Source organism: Microtus pennsylvanicus, chromosome 16 (genome assembly GCF_037038515.1).
Source record: "Microtus pennsylvanicus isolate mMicPen1 chromosome 16, mMicPen1.hap1, whole genome shotgun sequence".
NCBI classification, from domain to species: Eukaryota; Metazoa; Chordata; class Mammalia; order Rodentia; family Cricetidae; genus Microtus; species Microtus pennsylvanicus.
Window position 1 is genome coordinate 13,393,007 of NC_134594.1, and position 23,034 is coordinate 13,416,040.

At 34.2% G+C, this 23,034-nt stretch overlaps 1 protein-coding gene across 10 annotated transcripts in view; it reads left to right on the forward strand.

Moving 5' to 3' along the window:
• Bltp1 (bridge-like lipid transfer protein family member 1) overlaps positions 1–23,034 on the forward strand; it is a 173,935-nt gene that overhangs the window by 100,237 nt on the left and 50,664 nt on the right. For 9 of the 10 annotated variants that reach the window (XM_075950555.1, XM_075950545.1, XM_075950552.1 and 6 more), the window contains 10 exons: positions 355–600; positions 2,620–2,713; positions 5,123–5,173; positions 7,733–7,939; positions 9,118–9,356; positions 11,711–11,955; positions 14,032–14,137; positions 19,308–19,405; positions 20,613–20,798; positions 21,741–21,909. In XM_075950555.1, coding sequence (XP_075806670.1) covers positions 355–600; positions 2,620–2,713; positions 5,123–5,173; positions 7,733–7,939; positions 9,118–9,356; positions 11,711–11,955; positions 14,032–14,137; positions 19,308–19,405; positions 20,613–20,798; positions 21,741–21,909 — 1,641 coding nt within the window. The remainder of the gene's footprint in view (positions 1–354; positions 601–2,619; positions 2,714–5,122; positions 5,174–7,732; positions 7,940–9,117; positions 9,357–11,710; positions 11,956–14,031; positions 14,138–19,307; positions 19,406–20,612; positions 20,799–21,740; positions 21,910–23,034) is intronic. The other variant, XM_075950548.1, reaches the window with a different exon arrangement.

The following is a 23,034-nucleotide window of genomic DNA, read 5'->3' on the forward strand; positions in this document are numbered from 1 at the left end:
TTGGTAGTTACCAAGGAGAGATAATAGTGCTAATATTTAGATATTCTATCACCAAAGTCCCCATCTTCCCTGAACTTTTTTTTATGTTTTATAAATAAAGTTTGCCTGAAGACCAGAAGGTAAAACTAAGCCACTAGATTGTCACACACCCTTAGACTACTCTTTACAGATTTAATTTCAAATATCTACTAGTAGATACTAGGGAAGATGTTGGGAAAATAGTTATATTGTTTAGAAAAGGAAAAGGTCTAATTTGGAATTTGAAACCAAGAAAGTTAATGCAGTATTTAGATCATTCTTTATGTTGGCTGCATTTTTCAAATCTCAAGCCATATACTTCTGTTTGCTAAAAAGGTGTTCGGAGTCCTACAGAGCCAACATGTAGAGTTGTGTTTGAGAATGAACAAGACAACAACAGTTTGACTAAAACACAGAGAAAACGTAGTCTGGTAACCTCTGAGCCTCAGCATGTTACTTTAATTGTGTTTGGGATTGGCATGGTGAACCGCACACACCTAGAGGCAGATATTGGTGGACTGACAATGGAGTCAGAGCTGAAAAGGATCCATGGCAGTTTCACTCTTAAGGAAAAAATGAAAGGTATGATGCTTTTCTGGTACTGCGATGTTGCTTTTGTGAAAGAAGTGAATGCCAGTTGTTGCAGAAATTCCTACCTAGCAGGCTTCTTCAGAAAATGAGACTTGACAAAATTCTGCAAGTTAGTCAAGATCTGTGAATAGAGAGAGCTTTGATACCTAGCAGAAGTCCTTGGGCATGGACTCATTAATGTGTGATGCTGAGTACCTATTCACTAGCTTGTCTTTGAATGCCAGTAACAGGTTTCTGATGTCTAAAAATTGAATAAAAAGTAAAATTTGTAAAATATTTGCTTTTCCTTACTACTTCTATAGAAATCTTATAACCTAATACTCATTTTAATATTTAGAAAAGCTAAGAGCTTTATAAAAATTTTATTAGTGGATGGAAACGTTCACTTCTATTAATGAAAATGTGCCATTCATCTAAAAAATCATAATAGTATAATAATTAAATCTAGGAGAACATCTGCTTGAATATAGTCCATAACTTTGTGGTGCAGGAGAATTGTCTGTATTGTGTCAGTCATGTTTTAAAAAAACACTGATTGGCCAGTAGCCAGGCAGGAAGTATAGGGACAACCAGACAAGAAGTAGAGGCAGGGCAATGAGAACAGGAGTATTCTGGGAAGAAGGAAGCTCTTCCACAGTCCTGCCCAGACACCAAAGAAGCAGGATGTGACCTGCCCCGCTGAAAAAGGTACCAAGCCATGTGACTAACATATTTAAGAATAATGGGTTATTATAAGTTATAAGAGCTAATACGAAGCCTGAGCTAATGGGCCAATCAGTTTATAACTTATGGAGACCTCTGTGTGATTTTCTTTGGGGCTTACCGGCTGTGGGAACTGGGAAGGACAGAAACCCCAACAAGCAGGCCCCTCCTGTTACAGCTTTGTGTATCACAAAAAAATAATTCCACCAGATATAGTCAGTTTTAAAATATCCCCCCCAGTTTCAGAAATTTTTGTATTGCAGAAGAAAAGAAAATTATGAATGACTATGTGTTTTTGTTAATTTTATGGTTACCCAACAAATAAATCTAAACTTTTCATTAAATACCCATCTTTGACTGTTTTATTTCATGCCCTGACTATGAAACAAAAGTCAATCAAACACCGATTTTGCATGAAAATTTATGTGAGATTAAAGAAAATTGTTGCAGAAATGAAAGATTATAAATTGCTGAGAGACATACAAACATATTAATTCTCAAATACAAGGCAATGGATGTGTGGTGCACATACTTCAGATGGCTACATTGAAGTAAAATTTTCTTTAACTTAAGTGGTTTTAAAATTAACCAGTTTTTTTGTTATGTTTTAATAAAATATAAGAGTTATATTGGTTCTTTTGGTTAGAATCTGGGAAATGGACAGTCTCTTCTAAATCAATTGGTTTAACATTCCCCAAGTTTTATCAATAGTCTTTACACTGAATTTAATCTTTGGCCTAGCAATTCTAGTTCTTACAAACATAGGGAAAAAAAAACATAATTTTGTGAAAATGACTGATGTTAAAGAGCTAATTGTTATTTTTATAGCCCCAAGACAGTTTAAAATTTATTCATTTCAAATTGTATCATAGGATTTAAATGAAAAAAAATGGTAAAAGAGAGAATCAGGCAAAATGACATGTTTATTTTATTTAGTTTTGTAAGTAATAAGTATATTAAAATCATAGCAACTATATGGACCAAGAGTAATAGTTTATTTGATTTCTTTTTTTATGTTCACAGTATATCTGTGGTATAGACCATTTAACGCCAGTAAATTACTTAATTCATGAAAGCTTGTTAAAGTGCATTTTTGTCTAATTCCAGTTTTCGTATAGACTCTGTATGCGTATATGAACACAAAAAAGTAAGCTGAGGAAGTTTTCTTAAGGCAGTTTAACATTGAGTGCATTTCCTCATGACTTACAGTCATCATGTGTCGCCAAATATATTGTGAATAAAGTAATTTTACTATAAGATACAATGATATTATTTCGACAACTCAGATTATTTTTTCTCATATTTAAGATGTTTTACATCAAAAGATGACTGAGACATGTGCTACTGCTCACATTGGTGGGGTTAATATTGTGCTACTTGAAGGGATCACACCAAATATACAGTAAGTGTGTTTACTTTTACTATTTTCTTATACTTCTTTGTTACAGCATATAGAACACTTGGAATTCCTTGAATGAACTGGTACTTGTTAATTTTGAGATTTACACAGTGTTTCTAGATACTGTCACTTAGAATATCACCTAATAGGATATGAGGGTGATCTGGCTGCAACATCTGTCACCCAATTGATCTCCAGGGTTGATTTGGTTGATCTGGCTGGCTAGGCAGGTATCTCCTTCCTTCTTCACTGCCAATAGAGGATAACCGGTTTTTGGTCAAGGGTATAAAACAAGCTGCGTTCCTCTGCTAGAACCGCCAAACAAGCTCCCAAGAATATCACCTAGTAAAATATTTTTTGGAAAAAATAACTGATTTTGCTCTCTCTTCTTACCCTAAATTCACCTCTGTTTAAAATAAGAAAGAAAGAAAGAAAGAAAGAAAGAAAGAAAGAAAGAAAGAAAGAAAGAGAAAAGCCCAAATTTTAGGACTTTGTGAGGCTGTCTTATAGGAAAAAGATCACAGTACAAATTTCTGTTTAGCATGTAGGTTGTAAGTTTTCCTATCATTTAAATCGTTAATTAAAACTACAAACTCTTAACTTTATATTAAGGATTAAGTAACTCACTTAATTTAATAAATTACTTATTTTATTAGATAAGTAATCATTACTCATATTCACCTAGACTTCAAATTTGTCATTTTGCACTTAACAAACTTAACAGTAAAGCCTTTGAAATCTGTGTTACAGTATAAATTAAGCCTTTTTAAAAGAGCATATCAAGCCGGTGTGGCAGCTCACAACTGTAATTCCAGTACTTGGGAGGTTGAGGCAGGACAGTACCACAAATTAGAGGCCAACTTTGGCTATATATTGTGTGCCAGGCTACCCTGGATTATTCTTTTTCTTAAAGAAAAAAAAATCAATGGCAACAAAAATCCAAGTAAACAAAAACCCATATATTATATTTCAACTCTTCTTTGTTTTCTTCTTTTTTAAATATAAGTTCTATTCTTGGATCTGTTCAGAATTATTTTGATATTGATAACATTTGCTCCTGGTATTCCAACACTGTCTATCAAGATTGCATTTAACCATATGGCATTGTTTATATCTTTGGCAGTATTTGCCTTAATTTCTACTTTGTTTTTAGTGAATCAGTTTTGCATTATAACTAAAATTGTTTAAATAGTTAAGGTCATATTTTGAGAATTTGTTCCTCTTTGATGGGATAACTAATATTATGCTAATGTTGTCCTGCAATATAGCCCTCAAACTAGCTAATCACTAAAATAGAAGATTTGGCTACTACTGTAAAACTTACTAATAGATCAGCTAGTAAACATGATTAGTTACAGTTCTAGTCACAGTGTTCTGGAAATCTGGGTAATGCATATCTACCTTGGGCAACATTTTAAGTAGGTATCTACAAACAGGCCAGAGCCTGGTAGAGGAGGTCTCTTGCCCAAGTAGCTTAAACCTGGAATCATTGCCAGTTTATTTTTAGGAGCTTTCCAGGACCCAGATTCCATTTACTAAGCAGTCGTTGTCGTCTTCATTCTTTTCTTCCTCCTCCTCCTCTTCATCTTCTTCCTCATCTTCCTCTTCTTTCCTCCCCCCCTCCTTCTCCTTCTTTTTTTAAAAAGGGATTAGGAGACCAGGAAATCCCCATGGTTAAAACATTATAGAATAATATTTAGTTGTATTATGAAGCCCCTACTGTGGGTTAGGAACTGATTATCGGTTCCTTTACTTAATCTCAATGCAGTTCTGTGAGCTGAGGTGATTTTAGCTCCACTTTATAGCATAACAAGAAGTTGAGATTTAGAAAGATCAAAGTATCAGCATAAACTGTTTAAAGTAGTCCAGTCAGAAGAGCCCAGAGCTGCACTGCTTCCATCTTCCTCCCTCATCTGCAGAAAGTCATCACAGAAAGCACACTTCATGATTGTTCCATTGACTCTAGGCCTCTTCCCAAAGCAAGCCAGATTAGGTGTCCCCAGTGCTAGCTTTATCTTGTGTCTCATTGTCTGTACTCTCTCAAGAGAATGCCTTCAGTCTCTTCAGCTTGTAAAAGTTAACATGCATTTAATGAGATTTTAAAAATGTAAAATTGATATTTCTTATCAGTTTTACTTGAAATGTAAAAGTTACTCATTTGTTACTGCCAACCTCTTAGAATTAAGACTTTTTGTTAACATTTTTTGAATTTATTCTTCAGCATTTTATTTCTAACTGCAGTTGAAAGGAAATAGAATGGGGAAAGATAGTTTCAAAAGTAATTTGAAAAAATTTTAAGAACTGGACATTAGTAAAGTTTCCTGATGTGCAGTCCTGTTGTAATTAACTTACATATGAACGCTGATTGCTTCCTTTTTGTTTTCCTGCTTTCTCTTGAATCTGCATCTGTAGATTGGAGGATTTTCCTACATCTCCTACAAGTACAGCCAAACAAGAGTTTCTGTATGTCATACTATTTTTCATGACTTGCGATTAATATCATATTGTATAATGTTTATATTGTCTTCATGGTATGTGTATAGCTAGCTACCATTTCAAAGCTTTACCATAAACACAAGTAGTTTAATACATATTAGTAGTCAATCACAGCCTAAGTGAGGCTGTCTCTTAGGTAAGACAGACTTTTAGTGTGTTTAGTGTGTGTTACTTGTGTTTCTGTAGACATGTTACTGTTTGGTACTATAACAAAACCAAAAAAATTCACTTGGTGAGTTTTTGTTAGTTACGAAGTAATTTTTAAAAACTAACAATGCAACTGCATGTTTCAGCTTTCTGATTTTTTTAATGGGAATATTTTAATTTCTGGTTGTCAAGTTTTATCTATGGCTTTTGCTACATGAGCATTTATGTTTTGAGTATCTTAATTTAAGCCATTGTGCATATGATATTTAGTTTGCAGTCGGCTGCACTTGAGGTGTAGTGTAAATGTTGACCACATGAGTCTATCCCATGTCACATCAACATTTTACTTAGCACATTTACGTCTTTGTACATTTTTTATAAAATTTAAATATGTTGACTAGGTAGGTGACCTATGTTTCCTGTTGGTATGATTATCATATCTTATGAAATTTGTTTCATTATTGATAATAAGCCATAGACAAAACATCATTTGTTAAAAGTCTATTGTTGATATTAGCATGTTCTGTTTCATTTTATGAGCTAACTAAAAGTATTAAAAATTGAATTTTATTTCTGGAAAATATCTTGTGTAATATTAGTGGGTTTTTTTATGCCTTTTGCTTTTATAGAAAAACATAAACAGAACCACATTTAGTTCCACTCAGACAGTACCTAGATTTTTTCTTTTTATTCATTTTCTCTGGATATATCAATATTGACTTTATAGAGAATGCTTTTAGAGGCCAAAGGTCACGTCTATTTCACACAAAGAAAATATTTATGGACGTAGATATTATGTACTAGAAAGGCTCCAGGAAGGCAGTAATGGAAAAGTAAAAGATGGTCTTTGTTGTCATACCATCATGTTAGGCTACCCTAGTCTATTCTCAGGCTTTCTGCTGAGAGAGACAGTTACCTAGAATACAGTTGCTAAGTAGGAAAGATTTCCTGGCTTTAAGCATTGATCATGTCACACATTCCATGTCGCTATTGTAGAAAAAAGCAAACTGATTTGAGGTAGTCAGCACAGGCCAAGTTATGTAAATTAATATCCTCCACCTTCTTTCCTTTTTTATGTTGGAAGCCAATTCAAAGAGGCAAGGCCTGGAGGGAGTGTAGAGATTGATACAGAGCTACTAGATTGGTGTAAAGCTGATAAAATTATAGTGTAAGTTAGGCTCTCTACTGCTGAACGGGACAATTCTTCAATCTTTGAAATCAGAATTTCTACTGAACCACCTTGGTAGAGGCCTGTGAGCTTTCTATTTTAAATTTTGGTTTAAATTGAGAATTAAATTTTGCACGTTTTCTTTTAAAACCTTAAGTGATTTTTAGACAGGCTAACAGGTTATAAAAGTAGATGTGAAAAATAATGAAGATATATTGATTTTTTTCAACTTACACTTTTACTATATGTAAAGAACTAATAAAAGTTCAATGCACATTGAGCAAAACTATTGCTATTGAACAAACAACAGCAAGATTTGTGATGCAGATAACGGCTTTCCAGAGCTAAACAGCATGGTGATTCTGCACTGATGAAATTCAACTAGAAGTTGTAAAGGATGCTCTTGTCAGCCTTGAAAGAGATGTGGAGAGACCTGGGATATAAATTAGTTTGTAGGTTGTTAGTATGAGTCCTCTGTTTGCAGTTTCGTTATTTTTGAAGAGAGTTAACCACTTAGTTTAAGGTACACATGTATATTTTATTCAAGGAAGAAATAGTCATGATCTCACTTTAAAAAATGATTAAAAGTTTGAACCATGCTTGTTATTCCCACTGTATATACAAAAAGTTCATGACAGATGTCCACAGAGACTGACTAAAGATTCATGGAAAGTGCAGTTTACAGAGTTCTGCCAGATCTACTGTTAAGTCTTGGCCTCATCACACCAGGGTCTATTCTCACTTCCTTTTCCTGAGTTCAAGCAACAGGCTGCCTGGCTTCTATTTCTTTTAACAGAGTAGATGATTGTTAGAATGCGTGTGCTTTGATTATATTTTAGAAGTATAATAAGTGTATTTTTCTTTTTGTATTGTGTCTGTTGCTTTAGATCCCAAAAATAAATTGGAGGAAAAAAGAGGATTTTGAGTGGGAAAAAAAAAAACAAAATGGGATTTTTTTTGTGTGTGTACACATATAACGATGTGTTAATGATTGTGCTTTTACTCACATTAGTATTTACTAAAGATATAATAGACTTTTCTCTGCAGTGTAAATTTAGTATCTTTTTAAGATCTTTTAAACTAGCTTTTCATACTCTTGACATATGGATGATTTCATTCTAACTCATTGAGTAAGAATATATTATATTCTTGATATTCTTCCAAAATTTTCATTTGGCTATGTTTTAATAGTCTTCCTCCTCTGTTGCTAGAACTGTGGTGAAATGTAGTATTGCCAAGTCCCAAGCCCTCTACAGTGCCCAGAGAGGGCTGAAGACAAACAATGCTGCAGTATTCAAAGTAGGAGCGATCAGTATCAACATCCCTCAGCATCCTGCCACCTTACACAGCATGATGGTTCGAAGCTCTCACCAATTATCCAAGCAAATCTCAGACCTTATTAGACAGCCTTCCACAGCGTGAGTTATTTCATGTTTTATATATTCTGTGACTATACAATAAAATATACCTTTTATTTTTGCTGTGATAGCAGAGGTTTGCAGGAAAATGAGCAGTTACTATAAGCATCGACTCTCACAGTAATGGGACTGGTAGAGAGTATCCCAATGACATCATGGGAGAATCACAGTGCATATCATTAAAGTATTACATCATCATGGCCCTGTCATTGTCTCATGCTAAATAGGGAGCATAAACATAAAGTTTGAGAGATCCCTGATTTTTATTGGCATCATAAGAAATACCAATTAGCTGGACGGTGGTGGTGCACACTTTTAATCCCAACACTTGGAAGGCAGAAGCAAGCAGATCTCTGTGAGTTCGAGGCCAGCCTGGTCTACAGAGCAAGTTTCAGGACATGTTCCAAAACTTCACAGAGAAACCCTCTCCTAAAATAGAAAAAAAAGCTGGGCAATAGTGGCACACGCCTTTAATCTCAGCATTCAGAAGGGAAAGGCAGGCAGATCTCTGTGAGTTCAAATCCAGCCTGGTCTGCAAGAGCTAGTTTTTTAAGGACAGGCTCCAAAGCTACAGAGAAACCCTGTTCTGAAAAAATAATAAATAAATAAACAAACAAACAAGCAAACCAATTTTTAAAAAAGAAAATTAATGAATTCTAGAACTGTCAGTCCTTGTTTAATTTTAAGAAATTGCAGTGGTCATTTATAGCATGCATGGTTTTGTATGTTCTTTTATTGTGAAATTACTGTTTATGATTGAAGATGAACTACAGTGCCATGTAGCATTTTAAAAGGCAGTTAAATCAGACCTTTTCACTGTAACTTTCTCTCTCTCTGTGTGTGTGTGTGTGTGTGTACATGCATGCTTACCTTTCCCCATCCTATAGCTTCTCCATGTGTATGTGTGTGCACACATATGAGTGTCTGCACATGCATGATTGCTTTTTCCTATCCTATAAAGTGACGAAATAGCATGCATTTTGATAGTCTTGATGGTTTTTTTGCTACAATTTTTTAATCTAGGTTCTCATGTTAATAAGTTATGACATAAGATATTACTCTGTCCGTTTTTCTAGATCATCATTATTTATTAGCTGTTTTTCCACTGAGAAATTCAGTAATTTTATTCAATAAAGTAGTATTTGCAAATAGTTTTAATGTTATATTTTGGTTTATAGCCCTCAGCCTATGAAAGAAGATATTGCAACCCCACTGCCTTCTGAAAAAACTCCAACAAGTGTTAATCAAACTCCTATTGAAACAAATGAATTTCCTCAACTACCAGAAGGTTTAGAGAAGAAGCCTATTGTTCTCAAATTTAGCGCCATGTTAGATGGCATAGCCATTGGAGCAGCACTCTTACCATCACTGAAAGCAGAGTACAAGATGGGGAGAATGAGGAGCCATGGAATGACAGGTAACATTGAATTATGAGTCTAACCACATAAAACTGAAGGTAATTTTGAAAAGAAAGTATTTTGATGAGAAGGTAAAGCTCTTAAAAATATATTAAAGAATATCTAAATAGCTAGGCATGGTGGTAACACTTTCATCTCAGTACTAAAGAATCAGAGACAAGTGGATCTCTGTGAACTTGAGACTAGCCTGGTTTATGTTGTAAGTTCAGTGCAACATAATGAGACCCTCTCAAAAAGTAACAAATAAATAAATAATTTGATTATTCAAATTTCAACAATGATATTCTTTTATAAATTTTATTCATGGAGCCTTTTATAATTTCATTTATGATTACAATGTATTTTGATCTTATCCACTCCCCTCATCCCCAACTTCTCCCAGACACCTCTAAATCATCCTTAAATATCTTACCTTCTTTTTTCCCCATTTTATAAAATGTTTTTAATCTTCTTTGTCATTTTTGCCTTGTCTCAACTTTAGTTTTTAAGGTATAACACTTTACTAATGAGTCTGTTTGCTGTGTTTTTCATAGGTTTCAAAACCTTTGTCATTTTAACAAAAGTGATTTCTTTTCCTACTGTGTTACGAAATTTCTATAAAGAATAATTGGTTACTGTATACAGATACTTTCTTTTATACCTGTTGAAATAAAAATGTCTTTTCCTTTTTGTTGCTTTAACATGATAAATTAGTGCATTTAAAGCACTAATAGATCTATTTTAACACAGATATGTTACGTTAAGGATCTCTATAATATTACTCCTTACATTTTGGAGTTTGTCGAATAAGAGAGTTTTCAGAACATTTCATTCAACCTTTATATTACCAGAAATAGAAACACTCTAAAGTGAGCTTTTGGATTTGGCCAAGTTAGCATGGGCTTTCACTATCAGAGGCGGTCCTATGTGTGCATTGGCTAATTTGTTCATATATTCATATCATCTGGAATCCATAGATTAATGGGAAAAGCAAGCCCGATAGGCAGTTTAGAACTGTTTAAGAACAGAGTGAACAGCTTGTTGAATATGCATACAAGTAAGAACCCAGAATTCTATAAATGAGGAAAAAGGACACAATCAGTAAAAGAATAGCACTGTACCATCAGGGCTGGCTTGTAGGGGTTTCCGTCCTGCCCAGTTCCCAAAGTCGTTAGGTCCCAATAAGAATCACACAGAGAGTCTGCATTAGATATAAAGTGATTGGCCCATTAGCTCCGTCTTTGTATTAGCTCTTATAATGTATATTAACCCATTATCATTATCTATGTTAGCCACAGGGCTCAGTACCTTTTTCAGCAGGGCAGGTCACATCCTGCTTCTTCAGTGGTCTGGGCAAGACTGGCGAGTGAGCTTCCTTCTTCCCAGAATTCTCCTGTTCTCATTGCTACACCTCTACTTCCTGTTGGGTTGTCCCACCTATATTTCCTGCCTGGCTTTGGCCAATCAGCGTTTATTTAAAACGTAATTGACAGAATACAGAATTGTTCACCACCATGACACATTCTTGATTACAGATATGTGATAACTGAGGCCTAGGGTTGCTTTGATCTGGATGAATTTTATTTAGTGATGCTCACAGTAGAGATAGTAGGAGACAGACCCTATCTCTTGAAGCTTGCAGTAGCTAGTCAAAGGTATACTTTGTTGTAGCAGTTGTATAAGAGGGAACTGAGAGAGTGGCAGTCTGCTGTTTATGAAAGGAACATGGGTGTATATACATTACCTTTATCAATGTGTAGTCATAGGTATATACGTTGAGCAGTGATAGAGTTGATGGCAATACAACTTCTACCAATTCCTCATGCCTACAGAGATAACTAAACAGTATTGGCAAAATAATGGAATTGACTATTCATTAATATTTGCTTGACCAACTCTGCCAGTTAGAGGACTTAAAAAATTTAACACAATATTGAGCTAAAATTTGTAGCTTATTTTTTAGCCTCTTAATATTTGTTAAGGCTAAAGGAATGTATGCTTAATATTTCAGAATTTGGGAGTTGTTTTTAGCATGAGTTGTTGTAGTATAACTCCTCTACATGAAGGGCAATGTCTTTCTGTTCTCCCTTCTGTGATATACTAAATCTGTGTTTTTCTGCATATGATACAATCCTAGGTACCCAGTAAGCTTCATAAATACTGCTGTATTGCTTAATGGTACTTGCTAATTCTTAAAGTGAGTGAATGTACTTGTTTAAAGATAAGGAATCTCTCATATATAAATTTTAAATATTGCTTTTATGTATAGCAAACTGAGGGATGACAAAACATTTTTCTTAAGACACCATTTTTGGAAAAGTGAAAATATTAATGCATGCTTGTATGGCTATATAATGTTCCTTACTTCTTACAGGTGCACAGACAAGGTTTACATTTGAGTTACCAAATCATAGATTGCGTTTTACTTCAAAAGTTTCTGCAACAGATATGTCAACTATCCCTCCTTCTGCAAGTCTTAATCTTCCACCTGTTACCATGTCAGGGAAATATATCATGGAAGAACATGATAGTTACTCAGATCAAGTGTGGAGCATAGATGAGCTGCCTTCTAAACAGGGCTACTATTTACAAGGGAATTATCTACGTTGTGTAGCAGAAGTAAGTTTACTTTTAAAGTTACTTTTAGCAGTTTTTATGTTTTCAGTATTTAGATACCAATATGTGTAGTGATCTAAACTTTGAAGGTTAAATGTTAAATTGTTTGTTCATACAGAAGAAGAAATCCTACTGAATTTGAATAGGAATAAGCATGTATCTGTCACTGACTCTTCCCCCTTGCTTTATTGAAACATGCTTTTTGGAACAATATACTAATAATCTCTTACTTTGCATTTTATATATTAAATTTCAAGCCCATCATGGCAATGTTTTTATGGCTTATTTGATTATAAAAAGGAAATTGACAACTAACAGCAAGAGTTTTATATGTTTACTTCTATGGTCCTTTAATTAACTTTGAGCTAAACATACTGTTCTCTTTTTTAAGTGGGGGATAAACTGATTTTTAATATGTTTATATGATTTAAAACATAATTATTAGTCATGTTCTGAAGGCCATATGGAAAAATGAAACAAATTAACAGATTCATTTATTATTTAAGATAGAGTTAAAAATGACTGCCTCATTATTTTTATACCTCTATGTATAACTGTCAAAAACTTCAAAAACATGACATACCTTTTTCATTTGGTTTGAAAATCTATAAGAAAGCTCTTTGAATTCAATAGAAATACTATAACTGGAAGAGACACATTTAGTTATGATATACCTTTTCTAAACTGGCCTTCACACCTAAGAGTTTGGATTTCTTTTAGTTTTTAATTTCATTTGTGTGTGTGCATGTGTGTGAGTGTGCATATGTGTCTGTCCATCCATGTCCATGATATGTGATTGGAAGTGGATGCCACAGCACACATATGGTGATCAGATGACACTTTTGTGGAGTTTGTTCTACTTTACCTTGGTTTTGGGGATAAAACTCAGGTCTCCAGGTTTTTATCATAAGCTCCTTTGCCCAGTAATCTACCTAGCCAGGCCAAGAGTTGAAATTTCTGTATTTGAAAAACAAGTATATCCAAATGTACACAGGATTCTAAGAAGCCAAAGGTTGATTGAAGTAAGAAATTTTATATGGCAGTTATGCTTTCCACATAGAAAAATGAGTGGCAAAAATAGTTGAGCAGCACTAATAATGATGCCTCATTTCAAAGAAAGTAAATTTAAAGCATTCTGTTGTATAATTCCATGTTAATGTTATATACTAAAAAGAAAGAATTTATACTCTAGGAAAAACACAATCTCAGATTTACCAAAAAGGAAAAAAAATAACAAATTACTTTCAAAGCATATAAAGTTGAACCTTATTTCAAATTGCCTATTTTATTGTGTCCTAATATAAATATACTGTAACTCATCTTTGTCCTGTCTGTACGATTTTGGGCAAGATAAAGTGCCTGGTGCAGAGTTGGAGGGACAGCTAGTGGTTAAGAACATGTACTGCTCTCCCAGAGTACCTGAGTTCAGCTCCCAACAACATCAGACAACTCCATAGGAATATCATCTCTTTGGCCTGTGTGGGCACTTGCATTCATATGCACATTCCCCCACACAAACAAGACACATAATTAAAAATAACAAAAACAAATTTTTAAAAATGTGCCTCCTGGTCTAATTAAGCGTTTTGTGATTTCTTTTCTAAGATGACAAATATATTTTCCTCTTTTAATTTTTGATCAAAATATGAACCATGTCACAATGATAAAGTGCTTTAATCAAAAGAGTGCTTGAATCTATGTTTTTTTGTAATGGTCACTAAATAATTAGAAGCTGCTTTCTGCTTCATCTGTTTATTGACTAATTCTGTCAGTAATTAATGCTTTGTACTAATCACAAGACACATGTTTCATACTATTAGATTAGGTATCTGATTAATAATTCACTCTCATAAAATCCTGAGGTCTGTAGTGTGCTGTTTTAGGGATTTTGTTTTTAATCACGATAGCTTTAGCATTTAATCCAAATAGAATTGATCATTGGAACTGAATAAGCCCCTTTCAATGCATTGTTCTCATATACTATGTAGATAATTATCTCCTTTTCCTAGAGTTTTTTGGCTTTGTGGAAATGCAGTACAGTGCTAACATATAATCTCACACTCTGATTTTGTTTGGCAGGTTGGTTCCTTTGAACACAATCTCACAACAGATCTTTTAAACCACTTGGTGTTTGTACAGAAAGTATTCATGAAGGAAGTGAATGAAGTAATACAAAAGGTGTCTGGTAAGGCTGTCTGTGACCTAGCAATGCAAATGTCTGTTCTTATTTGCCCGTGAGTTTTCATGATCTGAACTAAGACCTAAGTGACACAAAAGTAAGAAAAATTATATTGGTAACGTGTGTGTGTGTGTGTGTGTGTGTGTGTGTGTGTGTGTGTGTGTGTGTGTGTGTGAAAGAGAGAGAGAGAGAGAGAGAGACAGACAGACAGACAGACAGACAGAGGAAGGTAAGAGAGAAGATGCACATCCAGAGAAGAAGAGAACATCAGCTAGCTTTTTTAAATTGTCTTCATCTTATTCCCTTAAGCTGGGATCTTTCATTGAATCTGGAGCTTGTTTTTGTTATTTGAGACTATAGAGAGCCATATTTCAAGAAAGAAAACCTGTAGGCTGATGAGGAGAGTCTCTGTAAGAATCAATGCCCACCATTCACTTACAAGCTGGGGTAATTATAGGGTAGACATGGCAGGAAGCAGAAAGTAGGATGAAAAGTTTCCTTTTTTGATCAGAGATGGACTTTTTCTAGGAGTGGCTAAAGAAATGATGAGTAGTGAGTCAAAGAATGTCAGATGATAGGTAGCCATCTCTTATGTACAGCTGTTAAGGTCTGCAGAAGTGTGTATGAAAGAAATATAGGTGATTATCAGGGGTAGTGGTTGGGGTTCAAAATGCCATGGCCATGATTCACATTGGTGACTTTTGTATGTATGGATAGATGGAGAAGAAGGCACATTTGTTGTTCATGTAGTTCTTATCTACTTTCAAAACCAGCATCCTCATCATGGTTTAAGGACAGTTTCTAGTGTTGGGAACTTTGGAAGAGGATGCCATAAGGGTAGAATCCTTTAATGGCATCCAAGCCTGTTAGTACCTGTCTGTCTAGCTAACATTCGCAGCTCACGAGTTGAGACCCTTATTGATGTTGAATAAGTCTGGCCTCTTTCAACTAAAATTAGAAGAATAAAGGGGTTTTAGAGTCTTCATTCTTGCTGACTTTTAAGCATTGGAGAACAGTCAAAGGGACCCAGAGTTAGATCATTTTAGGATGATTTGAATATGGATCAACTGTAAATAAATATAGACAAAATTAAGACAGTGGTTAAATTTAAAAGTCTAGCGAATTGTCTTACCACTAAGATTATACTAGAGTTAACTCATTTTTACTTCAGAGATTCAGGTGTAAAGCTGTTCACCAATGAGAAAGTAATCTTTGGCATGGTTTTTTTTTTTTTTTTTTTTTTTTTGGTTTTTTCGAGACAGGGTTTCTCTGTGGTTTTGGAGCCTGTCCTGGAACTAGCTCTTGTAGACCAGGCTGGTCTCGAACTCACAGACATCCGCCTGCCTCTGCCTCCCGAGTGCTGGGATTAAAGGCGTGCGCCACCACCGCCCGGCTTTGGCATGGTTTTAATCTTATTTTGTAGATCTTGCAAAGCAAAGGAGGCATAATCAAAATTTTCAGAAATACGTAAATAAGAATATGTCGATGGTTAGAAAAAATATTTGAGTCTTTTAACTTAAGAGCTTTAATTTGATTAAAAGCCTATGTTTTGTATTATTATCAATTATTTCAACTTCAGTTGTATTTTCCTGCTGTGTGCTTAAGAATTTTCAGATGGCCAAAATTAATTACTTTCTTTTTACTGTCATGGACATTTAGACTCTGGTTCTCAAGAATTACTTGCACTTGGGAGGAGTCTTCCTTCTGCCCTTATAGCAGCATTCCATTGCCCTTTCCCGTACTTAAGAGCTCTTCCTTCCCCACCACAATAACCTGCTACTTTATTCATTTTCCATTACAGAGAAGTTACTACTTATTCTTTATTTAACTAAGAACTGCAAAGACTTTGAAAAAGAACCTTATAGTTCTTACTTGGTCGCACATGCACTATGTTGGTTGTGCCATAAGATTATTCTAGAGCAATGTTTCTAATCTTCCTAATGCTGAGACCCTTTAAAACAGTTCTTCATGTTGTGTTGTCCCCATCCATAAAGTTATTTTCATTGCTATTTCATAACTAATTTTGCTACTATTGTGAATTGTACTATAAGTATTTATATGAAGGATATTTGATATACGACCCCTGTAAAAGGGATGCTTGACCCACCAAGGGGTTATGATCCACAGGTTAGAACCTCTGCTCTAGAGTCATCTGGAACCTAATTTTTACTATAGAACCATGTTGGAGGCCTATACTGACTTAAACATTTTTATTAACAGTATTTTAAAAATAATTCTCAAAGTGCAAGTAACTATGCTGTGAGATTTTTTTCTCTTTAGTATGTGATATACTTTTGTAATTTTAAGTAGAAGTTGTCTTTATATAATTATCTTTATAAATTGTATTTCTATATAAAAAAACTGATAATAAATCAATTTAAGTAGAATTTATGAGAGAAAATATGTGACTCTAAGTTAAATCATGAAGAAGTTACAAAGATGTAGAAATAAGAGTTATTGGACTTAGCAGACTTATACCTCCATTAGGATGGTCTCTCTCTCTCACACACACACAAAATGAATGAATGAAAAAAATGTAATATTAAAAGTCTTAAGGAGAAAGGATACTTCATGCATACATTATCACTGAGGACTTCCTAATATCAGGATGACTTGAACTAGGGCTTGAATACATTCTACAATTTGATTATAGAACCATTCCAAAAGACAGGGAGAGTCTCAGGAAAGAAAACAGCAAAAGTCATGTTCATTTGCTGTGATTGAATAAGACTTAGAGGAGTCTAAAGAAAGTTAGGAAGACTTTTCATAACTGTTGTGAGAAGGGTATCACGGATATGACTGAAGATGACAAGTTGGTCATGAAACAGAACAGGTACACTTGACAGAGTTGAGGAAAACACAGAGAACTCAATAAAATAATGCTTTCCCCAAGAAACTCGGTCTAATTTGGGAGATAACTATGGGAATAAGTAAAAATTATGACAGAAATGGATATTTTTGACACATCACATGAGAAAGAAAGACCAAGTACTCGTAATGATATATCAGGGAAGAACTGATAAATGAGAATTATTAGAATAAGAGTGGCTATAACAATGTATGGTGGGGGCCGGGCGGTGGTGGCGTATGCCTTTAATCCCAGCACTCAGGAAGCAGAGGCAGGCGGATCTCTGTGAGATCGAGGCCAGCCTGGTCTACAAGAGCTAGTTCCAGGACAGGCACCAAAGCTACAGAGAAATCCTGTCTCGAAAAACCAAAAATAAATAAATAAATAAATAAATATTAAAAAAAAAACAATATATGGTGGGCTGAGGTGAGCACATGGCACATTGCATGTACTTCATAACTCACTCTCCTTGGTACCAGGGCCCACATGGATCTCTGCATGGTTGAGAATGCAGCAAGTAAATAAGAACATAATATGCTTTAGAAAAGGGAGTTAAGAGAATGGTAAAATCAGAGAGTTAAGGCTTAAATTCAAATGCTGAAAAACAGTAATAGTGATTTAACATTTAAAAGTTTTTCATTGAAAAGTAATATAAAGACTTCTTTTGGAATGAGTTAGCATGAGACTTCCAAATGTGGCATCAGATAAAGCCTTATTTAAGGAAATTAAGACATTTAGGAAATGGTGACTTTTGTCACCTGAAATTTTGGTGGTAGCTGACGATTGAGACAAGAAGAAAGATAAAATAGTTGATAGCTGGCTGCAGATAAGGTAATCACTGATTTCACTAATTAAGTTTCGTTAAGAAAGGTTTTTGTAGATTTCTGATAGGAGGTAGAAATTAGGGCCTGATGATAAGCAGAAGAGGAGAAAAGAGTAGGTTTTAAGTTATAGAGCAGAGTTGTTGAAAGAGGGAGAGTGTAAGCATGCAAGTAGGCACTTAGCTTACAAAGACCATAAATCACAGATTTATGTAAAATAATAGGTTCTGGTATTCTGAATATTTGTGTTCTTGTCCCAGTATACATGCCATTCTTTTTACTCTCCTGCCTGTACACATACACAATGTGTGTGTGTGTGTGTGTGTAAAAACACAGATATATATCTCCTCTGAATCAGTCACTCTTTCTCTGTCTTACCTTGTACCTCTTGTACCTTCTGTAAATTGCGGCTTCTTTCTATACCTTTCTTATTTTTCTTTTTATATTGCAGTAGAAATCACAAAATATGGGAGGGTTTTTTTGGTGGTTTTTTTTTTTTTTTTTTTTTTTGATTTTTCGAGATAGGGTTTCTCCGTAGCTTTTGGTTCCTGTCCTGTAACTAGCTCTTGTAGACCTGGCTCGCGACAAACTCACAGAGAACTGCCTGCCTCTGCCTCCCAAGTGCTAGGATTAAAGGCGTGCGTCACCACTGCCCGGCCACAAAATATGTTTCTATCATAGTATTTATTGAATAGATTTTAGATCACTAGTCTAAATTTTAAGAGCCAATATGAAATCAGTATCTTTTTCAAAGCAATACCTAGTCTTTCCAGTCTGATTCTTTGTTAATTTGTTATGGCTGTAGTAGAAGTAGTTTCTTCCTCACCTCTAGAGACTCTCTGGGGTGATGCTAGACTCAAAGCTTATCATATATATGAAAAGTAATTATTTTGAAGTAGATCATTTGGAAAGAAAAACATGTAGAAAAATATTCAAATTGAGGGAAACAAGTAGAAATACATGTTATACCTTAAATAAAAATGTATCACTTCCTATTCCACGTTGTCTGTGTTCACAATGCTTTGTTCATAGGAACTTCACCACCAGGTTTCCTGCCACCAGTGTTTTTAGTTTCTGGAGTAAATGTTTGCTGTCACATTCTTTATTATTAGCACATACTTACCTATGTTGGTTTGCAGCATTTCTGAGTGTGAACACGTTCACATTGCTGATTAAAGAAATCAGTTTACATTTTGGCTTCAAATACATTTTCCAAGATGTATGATCATGTGTTTGGCACGATTACATATTTAATGTTTTGCACTCAATTGTAGCCAAAAGTCTGAGAAGTACTAATGTTGTAATTCCTTATGAGATTCTATGAATAGTGTATGTTATATAACCTGCTTCGCTGAAATGTGACTTGGCTAAAGATTGCAATTGAAGATTGCGTTAACTTGTCATTATTTTTTTTTACTGGAGTTTTCTTTTTAATGTACAAAATACAGTCTGATTTTTATCTGATAAGGACGCTTCTCTAGTTCTTCAGTATTTAACCTCTTTCTAGGTGGAGAGCAGCCTATTCCTCTTTGGAATGAACATGATGGAACAACAGATGGAGATAAACCAAAAATTCTCCTGTATTCCCTGAATTTACAGTTTAAGGTAAAATTTACATAACAGTGATAACATTTAGGACTTTCTAATTAATTAGTGTACATATGTTGTGGAATATTTGTATAATTTATAAATTGAAAAATAGGAAGTAAAATTAAACTATAATCTAGTTTACTCGGGGGAAAACTTTAACAGTTGAATACTCTATCAGTGCTTTTTTGGCTCCTTTTTACTTTTTCATTTTAACACAGCTGTGCTTTCAGCCCATGGCCTTGCAAATATACAGCAAGCCTCTCTCACTGAGCTACATCCTCAATCCTTTTAAGGGCAGGCACCAAGCTTCCTGAAACTAGCTTCTTCCTTTTTTTCTTTTGTTTCCTTCCTTCCTTCCTTCCTTCCTTCCTTCCTTCCTTCCTTCCTTCCTTCCTTCCTTCCTTCTTTCCTTCCTTTTTTTTTTTTCAGAGTCTCAATTAAGCAGCCCTGACTAGCCTGCTAGCCTGCTGGAACTCACTATATAGACTAGACTAGCCTTCTCAGAAAGCCACCTCTGCCTTCTCAGTACTGAGATTAAAGGTGTGTGCTATCATGCCTGGACCTTCTATTATTATGTGTACATGTTTTTTATGGATTTTTAAAAAACTTTTAAATCTTTCTACATCAGATTTTTGAGGTCAACTTTATCTTCTTGAAAGCTGTATTATATAGTTGAGACAGTTTAATTTGCTACATTCCAGTGAACATTTGATATTTCTTAATTACTTTTTTTTATAATTTACTTAGCAAGGATATATTAGATATTTGCTTCATTAATAATAATATTTTAGGGACTGTGATAGAATAGTTACCTATATGTGCAATTATCTGAATGAAATAAGGCTCTGGGTTCTATCCTCAGCACCAAAGGTGGGAGAACAGGGCATGGCTAAAAGCAAAACAGAAAACTATAATACTACTGTAAACCTTCATTTTCTCCTATAAAAATATTATTTTTTTAAAGAGTAAATGTTTACTTAATGACTTTTTAATTATAATTAATATACTTAACCCCAAAACACTTTGAATTTTAAGTAAAAATATTAAAACGAAATTTATTAACTATAAAGTCCTAGAAATCTAGCTTAATTAAAGACTATTTTCCTTATGTATAACCTACACATTTTAAACATGACTTTTTACCATATTTCAAAAGATTGCATTTGAATAAGTCTATAATTGGTTTATTTTCTTATTTTCCTTGTAACCTGTAACCTGCTAGGGTATTCAGGTAACAGCCACCACTCCTTCAATGAGAGCTGTGAGATTTGAAACTGGACTGATTGAACTGGAACTTTCAAACCGACTTCAAACCAAAGCTTCACCAGGAAGTAGCAGCTATCTGAAACTCTTTGGTAAATGCCAAGTAGACTTAAATCTGGCATTAGGGCAAATTGTCAAACATCAGGTTTGTACATACTCTATTGTTATTTTCACTATTGTCTTTATATTAATTTATGTGTTTCAATTTTAGAACTAAGTTCTTAAAATTTGTATTTTAAATTCTGTTGAAAACTTAGACTTCTACAATTTTAATTTGCCATTTCATTACAGTTTTTTATTGTATTCTACCTATTTACAGGTTAGTACAATGGCAATCTCATGAGACTTTATCCAGAACCTGCATAAACATTTGTTTATAATTTTTCAGTTTGTTAAACATTATTTTTATTTCACTGTCTCATGGTTTCATTAGTTAATATCTAAAGTGTTAAGTTTACCTCTTCCCTATAGAACATTTGAAAATTTAACATATAATGAATGTTAAGTATTTAACGTTTTAAGAAAAAGACAATAGTAGCTAGTATAGTTCCCCAATACACAAAGTTTTACTGTTTATCAGAGTTATTTTCTGTTTCAATTTGACTAAGTATGTATTTTAATGCCCCACCTAATTTTCACCCAAAGTCATTTTTTAAATGCAGTTACAATTTAAAAATTGATGGCTATATTAACTATGTTAAATTAACTATATTAACTGTGGAAAAGCTAACTTTTTCAAATATTTCTCTCAAATATTTTGAGAGAAAAATAAATCTTATTTATTTTGATATATTTTGATATATTTAATACATCACTATGTTTACTTCTGTCTTGGGTTAACTCTGCTTGCTAGCTCTCTACCACAGAGTCACAGCCCAGCTCCATGTTTGCCTTTTATATAGTTCTTAATATTTTATCTTAATTTTAAGCATTTGTAGTACAGAATGTAAGGTGTGTACCATTTAATGGTTGAATTAGAACAGTATACTGTAGGTCTTTTGTAGAACAATGCTATTAATAATGTTTGAATTGTTTTGGTAAAATTTTTTCATTATTTGATTTTGTTAAGCTTTGAATTTCATTTTAGGTTTATGAGGAAGCTGGTTCTGATTTTCATCAAGTTGCCTATTTTAAAACTAGAATTGGATTAAGGAATGCCCTTCGAGAAGAAATTAGTGGCTCTTCAGATAGGGAAGCTGTGCTTATTACCTTAAATAGACCAATAGTTTATGCACAACCTGTGGCCTTTGATAGAGGTAAGATTATGTCCACCATTATTGACTGCCGGGTGGGCATGCTCTGGGTACATCAACTGTAGCGTTCTAGTACAGAGACTTGACAGCTAAATACCTCCTGAGTGTGAAATGTGAGCACTTAAAACAAGTCTTGCAAACCCTAGTTTTTAAAAAAAAATTCATATTTTACATTTATTTTGCTTTTGACATAACTATAATTATTTTATTACAAGTTTCAATCTTAAATGCTAAATTTTTTGTTTGGATTATCTACTCATTTCTGCTTTTGCCATGGGTTGTTTCATTCATTTTGAAAATGTTTGCTGTGTGATGGCTAAATGTGGGATACAAAAATGGATAACAGAATCAGGATCCCTGCCCTCAAAGAATGTAGTCTGCTGAAAAAGAGTTCAGGTAAACTTCTAAATGGAGTCAGAAATATTTGTTTTAGATCTGAAAGAGTCTGTGACTTCCTATGCTTTTTAGAAGAGAATCAAATTCTTCAGTTTCAACTTTGAATGTAAAGTTCAACAAAGCGATAAGCACATGAAATCTGTGTTATTTACTTTCTTATCCTAGGTTCTAGAACATTACTACATACACTAACTAAATGTTTGTCAAGTGAGAGAAGCAAGTGAGTGTTCATAAGCACAGTGGTCTAAGAGAAGACAGCAGCTTTCAGGAAAGAAAAGAGTGGGAAAGAAGACTGACTAGATGGACAAACTAATGTTTAAATTGTTTTTCAGAGTCAGTGAGGAGATAATTCTGAATTCCTGTAAAATTTCCATTCGCAGTGGTCTTAGATCTGCCATTAAAAACCTTCCCTCCTGACAGTGCTGTGATAGCATTTTGTTTGCTGAGCGTTTTGCTCCTGCTATGCATCTTTCATCACACTAACCTTCCTTTGTCCTTCACCAAGTCCTTAAAACACTCCCCAACTGCTGAGTGACACATCTTGGTTTTCTTCTTCTGTTGTCTCTCCATTTTTATCTTCTTAAACTTCCATAGTCTGTTGTGAGATGAAGATTTTCCTTGGAGGTGGGGATTACTGTTACTAACAAACTCAAAATCATATCCTTCTAAAATATATGCCTACCTTGTGTTTGTATCCTTAGAAATGTTTGAAAGAAGTAAGGGTGTATTAGT